Source organism: Physella acuta, unplaced genomic scaffold (assembly GCF_028476545.2).
Source record: "Physella acuta isolate Inbredline_101_S28 unplaced genomic scaffold, ASM2847654v3 ptg000075l, whole genome shotgun sequence".
Taxonomy (NCBI): Eukaryota; Metazoa; Mollusca; class Gastropoda; family Physidae; genus Physella; species Physella acuta.
Window position 1 is genome coordinate 5001 of NW_026731595.1, and position 7716 is coordinate 12716.

The window sequence follows — 7716 nt, forward strand, 5'->3', positions numbered from 1 at the left end:
TAAAAATTGAAAATGGAAAAACTAAAAAAGTAAAAAATGGAAATGGAAAAATAAAAAAAAAATAAAAATTACAAATGCAAAATAAAAAAAAAGTAAAAAATGAAACTGGAAAAATAAAAAACGGAAAAATTACAAATGGAAAATTTTAAAAAGTAAAAATTGTAAATGGAAAAATAGAAAAAGTAAAAAATAAAATTGTTAACTAAAAAAAATGTAAACTAAAAAAAATGTAAACTAAACAAATGTAAACTTAACAAATGTAAACTTAACAAATGTAAAATTAACAAATGGAAAGTTAACAATTGGAAAGTTAACAAATTGAAACTTAACAAATTGAAAATAAAATAAAATTAAAAATGGAAAATTCAAAACTGGAAAAATAGAAAATGGAAAATAGAAAAAAAAGACAGCAACCCAAACCCTAACCACAACCCTAAACCTAACCCAACCCTATACCCTTAACCCTAACCCTAACCTTAACCCCTACCCCTACCCCAGTTTTTTTTCCCGCTAAATCAGAATTCATTGCCGTTTACTAGAATCTAGATCTACTTGTGTATTTCACGTTGTAAGCATGAATACTATTCATGCTTACAATTCATGCTTACAACGTGAAATACACAAGTAGATCTAGATTTGAATAGGCCTAGTTAGTTGTTAAGGTTGAAAATATTTTAAGTTACACTATTTTATTTAAGACAAGGCACATGATGGATATCTAGCTTAACCTGGCTCTGCCCCACACAACACACAATTTGCTCACTCACATCACACACACAGACTCTACCCCACACAATTTGCTCCACACTTTTCTTTATAGGTATTTACATAGTAGTGGAATAATTTATTTTCTACTTTTTAGTGCATTATTACATAAAAGCTTGTTAATAAAAAGTTTTTTTTAATGAATTTTTTACAAGCTTTTATTTAACTTTCTTCCTCTGTCGTCAGCTTGTCTAGATAGAAACACCAGAGTGAAAATTCAGGCACTTTTAACTGAAAGATTCGGTTCAGAGTTAGCACGTGGATTAAGACATAAAGACAATGCAACATGACATCAAATTTGACTTAATTGGATGCCTAATTTTTAAAATGAATTAATTAAAATTGTGACCAAATTAGTAGGCTGTCTCATTCAAATGTACAGCACTATTAGACACACGTCATCACGTTCATTCGATACGCACTGGTTTTTAGTCATGAGAGAAAATGTGTACAGATATAAAGGTTAGTGTGAGGTGTGAACAGATATCAAGTTTAATGTGAAATGTGTACAGATTTCAAGGTTAATGTGAGGCATCAACATATATCAAGGTTAATGTGAGAAGATGTGTACAGATATCAAGGTTAATGTGAGGTTTGTACAGAGGTCAAGTTTATTGTGAGAAGATGTGTACTGATATAAAAGTGAATGTGAGATGTGTACAGCTATCAAGGTTAATGTGAGGTGTGTACAGATATCATGGTAAATGTGAGAAGCTGTGTACAAAGATTAAGGTTAATATGAGAAGATGTGATAAGATGTGTACAGATATTTAGGTATTGTGAGAAGATGTATACATATATCAGGTTAATGTGAGAAGATAAGTACATATATCAAGGTTAATGTGAGGGGTGTGCAGAAACGGTAGACTTCCCCCCCCCCCCCCTCCCCCCCAGTGTATATGGAAAGGTCTAATTTCGTTTGCACTTCCAAGAACACCTTAATTTTATCTTTCAATTAAAAAACACAATTTAATACAGTTCGTTTGACTCTAACTAAAACCAAAATAGGGTTAAAATTTAATTTAGTTTTTAATAGAATTGGACTTGAAAAATGACAAGAAATATCTTAACAAACTTCACACTCACAAATCTCATTAGTAGTTATCACTCATTAACCCTCATCCTAACACACCTTTACAAAATCTTTAAAAAAAAAGAATTGTAAAATATAGGACAACATAATCCAATATACAAATTGTATAATACGATTACAATGTATTACAATGTTTATTAATGAATTCATTGTTTGTTGATGTAAATAGCACTGATGTCTAACGGTCAGGATTGTAGTATGGTAATGTTCACATTTCCTCAGGTTTTGGTTTTAAAGTAATTCTTCCATGGTCCAAAGTCGAACTTGTTTGAGCAATGGTGGACATCTGGGCTTGTTAGGTGGACGATTGGTCAGTATCATTCCTACATTGTGAAGACGTTGGATGGTCTGTAGCTGCACAAATTTAGGGATGACATACGTGCAGCTGCGAGATGTCATCATCTGGATGTCTGAGTGCAAAACTTGGGTCAGTACTGGGATCATCTGACAGGCTGCAGATAACACATGGGGCGGCCACATATGAGGACAATAGAATCCATCTTTCATTTTTTCAGACAAACATTTTTCTATTTTCTCTTCTATGTTTCCAAGTACTGAGTTGGATAGACTAAAGCAGCCACATAGAAAAGAATGGCAAAAGCTGTTTTCAACACAAAAATGTATCTCATTGCGGAACAGGCAAGCAATGCGCTCTATGATACATTTGTAGATAACAAATTGTAAATGTTGAATGGGACTCATTCGTTTCCAATCAACTTGTAACAGGTCTAGGATGTAATCATTGATTTGCATGTTTTGACTCAAGTTTACATTGAACAATTCAATCACAGACTCCAGACTGTTGCTAGATAATTTAGAAAAAATGGCCTCTCCAACTTGCGTACAATAACGAGTGAGAACTAAATTCATCTTTTGTTTGAAGGCACGGTGGCGCTCCTGTGCCAGAAAAATGGTGACAGTAGCCAGTTGAGCATTGTCCACTGAAATAAGAGGACAAGGCGACCCCGTATATACCTGACCAATCAAATCTTGCATTGCAGGTTGGGCTAAATATCTTATATCTGATAACTTATCGTCCTTATTAAAATAGTGAGATAGTGAAGTCTCTAGAATGCTAATCTCATTATGATCAAAAGATATACTTAGAAAGCCAATCCATAAAATCCACTGGTCTTCTCCAATTAGAATCAAGAGTGATGGGTGTTTTCCAAACAAAGCGCTGGAGATGATTTCAATGCTGAACAGAGAGGTGAACTCTATGGGTAGCTTGGGCTGGATGCCATCATTACATACAATATCCATATCAAGACTGGTACTGCCTCCATTCTGCAGTTTAAACAATTCTAAATGACTACAGCTCAGGTCCATGATCTCTGGAAGACTCCAGAAAATTTTCATGAGAATGTCTTTGACATGTTGAGTGGTGTCTTTTAAAATACAATCAACACTTGGAGGGAGGGAATACATCTGATACATGACAGAGTGTGCATACAACCAACTGGGTCGGGTACCACACATTAACCACATGATGTACATATCTCGAAATGTGCCAATTTTTGTCAGGTATTTGCTGTGAAATTTTATGCTCTCCTTGTCTTCATCCTCTAGCTGAAATAAAAATGTAAAATTAAAAATCTACTGCCATAACCTAATAAAATTTGGTTTCAGTATAACATTAAGTGAGGAAAAATTGGATTCACCTTGATAGTGTTGTAAACCCAAAACCAGAACTCATATGGAACAGCAATAGAAGCTTTGCAGACATCAGCCACTGTTATCCAATTGCAGGAAAGTGACTTGCGACAGTAAAGGTCCAGGAAATGGGAGGAGTAAATGATGTTAGCCAGATGAGAATCTGCCAGGGCACAAGCAGTTAGTGCCTGAGTGTCCAAATGTACAAAAATCCGCTCAATAACTTCTGGTGGTAAACTCAAAATTTCCATTGGTCAGGATCCAGCTTTGGTTTGATGTCATTGAAAGAACTTCTAGCAGAGGATGAGGGTTAAAAGTCAATATTATTGCTAGCTAAGATTTTGTTTCTAGACTAGTTTCATGCCAGGATCTGATTGATGTAATATTCATTTAAACTATCACCAAAGTGAATTTAATCCTGTGATGTTTGCCATATATGAAAAGTCAATACCTGCACTCTGAATTCTATTTTGAATTTCTAATTTTTTTAAAAATAACTTGTAGCCTACAACTCGGAGTTTACATCTGAATATGTTATTCAATTTTGTACAAAAGTTGAAAATCATTGAACTAATTAACACTGCATTGATGGCCTTGATCCAGAATACTTACAAAAGGAAGATTTTAAAACTTATAAACTTGAGTGCATGGTTTCTGTATTAACTTTCTAGGCCTACAGATTGGAAATCACAACAGTAGGCTTACTAATTTTACTTTATCATGCTGGCATTCTATAAACAAGCTTTTGGCCCAAGTCATCAGTTTTCATCAGCCTGATGACTTGGGCCAAAGTTTATTAGATCTATATATATATAGGGTTGCCAGGTGTCCAGTTTTGAACTGGACAGTCCAGTATTTGAGCAGACTGTCCAGGATAAAATAAATATAAATACTGGACAAGTATATGAATAATACTCTGTTACCCCCCTTCTTCTGCTTTGCGGCATACCTGAGAAGGGAATGATGGAAAGGTGTCCAGTATTTTCGGAAAATGTATCTGGCAACCCTATATATAGGCCCTATTCCTAAACACATTTTATTAATTTAATGAGACAGAAGATTAGGCCGTAATTAGTAATTAATTATTAATAACAAAGTCTACCCAACTCTGATGGGTACCTAACTCACGTTAGGGAAAGTAAAGGCGACTGGGCATAGTGCTGACCACACTATCTCTTCATATGCCGAGGTCACAGAAACAAGTGAACTCTACTTCACTTGCCCCATAGACCGTCAGGTTTGAAAGGGAAACTTTACTTACTACTTTTATTGATAACAAATGAAAGAATTTTTGTTTTAAAGGTAATGATGATGCAAATGAAGAAGTTATAAAATTAAGCCAGTGGGAGTGTAGATCTCTAGCTGCTAGAGAATGCCTAATAAAATTTATTACTCTAGATCTATATAAAAATTAATTAATAATAGTATAATAGTCTTAATTCTAAACTAAATTGCTAATTTAGTTTAGACTTGAGACTATTATAAATTAATTTTTAAAATTAGTAAATACAAATAGTTATAGTAGGATAGAGTATACTTATAATCTAGTTTAGTAGTAGCCTATAGACTACTATAGTATAGAGTAGACAAGTTGGTAGTTGTAGGCCTATACTCTATTCTATACTCTTACTGCCTATAGATTCTAGTATAAAATATAGAGTATAACTATCTATCTATCTATATATATAATTCTCTTCTGGGAGACGCTAGAAAACAAGCTGTAAACGCGCTCCCTACCACCCCACCCCTACATGGTCTGGTGAGCTGTGGTTCACTCTAAATGTTTACAAACAGATCCGGGTTTAGTGATGACTATTAGGGGCAGATAATTTAGTTTGAAACGATTTTAAACGTAGGGGGGGGGGGGTAACTAAGTGGAGTTTACTTTAACGGAGGGGGGGGGGAGAGGAGGAGGAGGGGGGGTTATCGTCCTTAATGAGCTACTTATAGTGTTTTAAAGTAATATTTTCAGTGGCAGCGTTGGTAGTGTCAAATTCACAAATTATAAATTACTGAAAAGTAGAAAAAACAACTTAATAGTGGCGTATGATATGCTGTTGGTCGGCTCGTACTTAATACTATAGTATAGTCACTATAGAATAAAGTTAATTTAAATTTAATTAATAAAATAATTAGGCCCTAACTTAATTTACTTAATTAATTGGTAATCTATCGTTTTGGGTACGTAAAATCGCCCGCGCCTATTAATGTACGAAAACGTTACCTCATTGTCAAGGCTGTAATAGAAGTATATTGTGATATGTTTGTGTCAAATATTATAGATAAATGGATAATAAACCTAAATCAATGATTAAATATATCAACATAGGCCAGAAATTAACTTTAAACAGCATTGTCTGCAAGCAAGATTTACTAGATCTATATAAACAGCAGCCATTTGTAAAATAGAGTGACTTCCGCCTGAATCTTGCGCTTTAAGTCTATAAAAATAAAACTTTAACAAGATGGCTGCTATAGTAAATGAGCATGGTTGCATCTGTTGGAAACATCGTTGGTGTTCATTTATTACTGAAAAGTTTTAATTCAATTGTTTAAAAACAGGTACATAAATGAAACAAGGAAACATTTTTGTATTTTTCAAAACATAAATCCTCCTCAAAATGTGAAATAATTATTAAAATGTAAGATGTCACCTGTTTTTCACATTACTAGTCGCGGGCGATTTTACGTACCTAAAACGATAGATTACCAAATTAATTTAATAATTAATAATTGAAGTTAATCTAGATCTAGCTGGATTTCTAGACCTAATTGCTTTCCGTTCATTTTATGCTAGATCTAAGTAGATTCTAGATCTAGATCTATATAAACACAACAACAAACAAAGAACACACAATTTGATTAACATTCGTAAACCATACTGTTGTTTACTAACACAAAGCGGTTGTTTCGTTTCATTGAAATCGGACTTTTAAAAAAAAATAGTTGTTCCGGAAATGATAGTATGAAAGTAAAGTGCTTCTAATTCATTTAAAATTAAAAAATAATAATTTTTTAAAATAAATTAATAATATTAAAAAAACAATAACCAACTTAGATCTACGATGTATAAAAAGATTATTGTTAGTTTTTTTTCTTACAGAAAAAAATATCTAGACCTAGAAATAAGAAAATATAGATCTAGATCTAGAATCCTAGATCTTTACTAATAAATAATACTATAAAACAGGGGGTAAAACTCCATTTTAGCGTATTTTATTCTCCGCTTCTTGTTTACCTCCAGTAGAGCATATTTTATTATAACAACCTGATAGACACTGATTTCATGTTATTTCGCGTTTTTTAAAGCTGTACAGAAATAGACTAATATAATTAATATTGTAAAAAAATGCAATAGTGATGCATGAATTTAAATAGTAAAACGAAGAGCTAAATAATACACATTTACAAATTTATTACAGTGGTCATCCATAAATGACGTCACGCTTTTTTACGATTTTTACCTCCCCCTCCCCTCCGTTACACGTCGTCACAAAAAGCCAGACCTCAGCCTACAACCCCCTCAAAATTGCTGTTGAATTTTTCTTAAAACATCAATATTTTTCCAAAATCTTGTCAGAACTCTGTCAACATAGAGTATTTTTTAGCAATTCCTATTACAATTTATTAAAACCGTTTTCTAAAACGCGAAATTACGGTTAAAACTCGTTTTTCTAACATTGCTTTTTTATAATGGAAAAAAGTGACGTCACACCATCTGAAACCCCACCCCCTCCCCCTCATCACACACCGTCACAAAATTGCGGATCCCCCCTCTCCCTTACGAGTGTGAAGTCATTTATAGACGACCCCACATCAATTTTTTTTTAAAAAGTCAGAAATTTACTCATACAAAAAATCATACTTGATACATATATCAAAATATTGGGAAGGATGGTAGATTTACTATGAATTTAAATAACATACAACTCTATAGTAAAAATATTTTTTTTTCAGTTTTGGCAAAACTGTCAAATTAAAAAACACAGAATTTGTACATTTATAGCATAAATACAGAATATCATATCAGTTTCACCATGAGAAAAATGCCATTTTTTAAAATACAATACAAATAAACAAGCCGTGTTTTTTTAAATATTCATTTTTATTCATTTGTGAAAACAAAAATACAATACAAATAAATAAATCGTGTTTTCCTAATGTTTTGGTGTGCTTCGGTTGTTATAATAAAATACGCTCAAATG

At 32.9% G+C, this 7716-nt stretch overlaps 1 protein-coding gene across 5 annotated transcripts; it reads right to left on the reverse strand.

Annotated features, from left to right (window-relative positions):
* Positions 1 to 1977: 1977 nt before the first annotated feature.
* LOC131953087 (uncharacterized) lies at positions 1978 to 6435 on the reverse strand. 5 transcript variants are annotated; one of them, XM_059316129.1, is made up of 3 exons: positions 6408 to 6435; positions 3520 to 3804; positions 1978 to 3427 (listed from the first exon to the last, which is right to left on the reverse strand). In XM_059316129.1, exons 2-3 carry the CDS (start codon positions 3760 to 3762, stop codon positions 2090 to 2092), a joined length of 1581 nt encoding a protein of 526 aa, XP_059172112.1. In that variant the 5' UTR covers positions 3763 to 3804; positions 6408 to 6435; the 3' UTR covers positions 1978 to 2089. The 5 variants fall into 5 exon arrangements, with proteins under 5 accessions (XP_059172112.1, XP_059172126.1, XP_059172130.1 ...); XM_059316143.1 differs by having other exon boundaries at positions 6394 to 6435; XM_059316147.1 differs by having other exon boundaries at positions 3520 to 3801; positions 6408 to 6422.
* Between the last annotated feature and the right edge of the window lie 1281 nt (positions 6436 to 7716).

Coding starts and splice junctions, on each gene's coding strand:
- LOC131953087 (XM_059316129.1), bottom strand. CDS start 3,762: ATGGAAATTTTGAGTTTACCACCAGAAGTTATTGAGCGGATTTTTGTA. Junction 3,428..3,519: donor GGGTTTACAACACTATCAAG/GTGAATCCAATT, acceptor TTTTTATTTCAG/CTAGAGGATGAAGACAAGGA.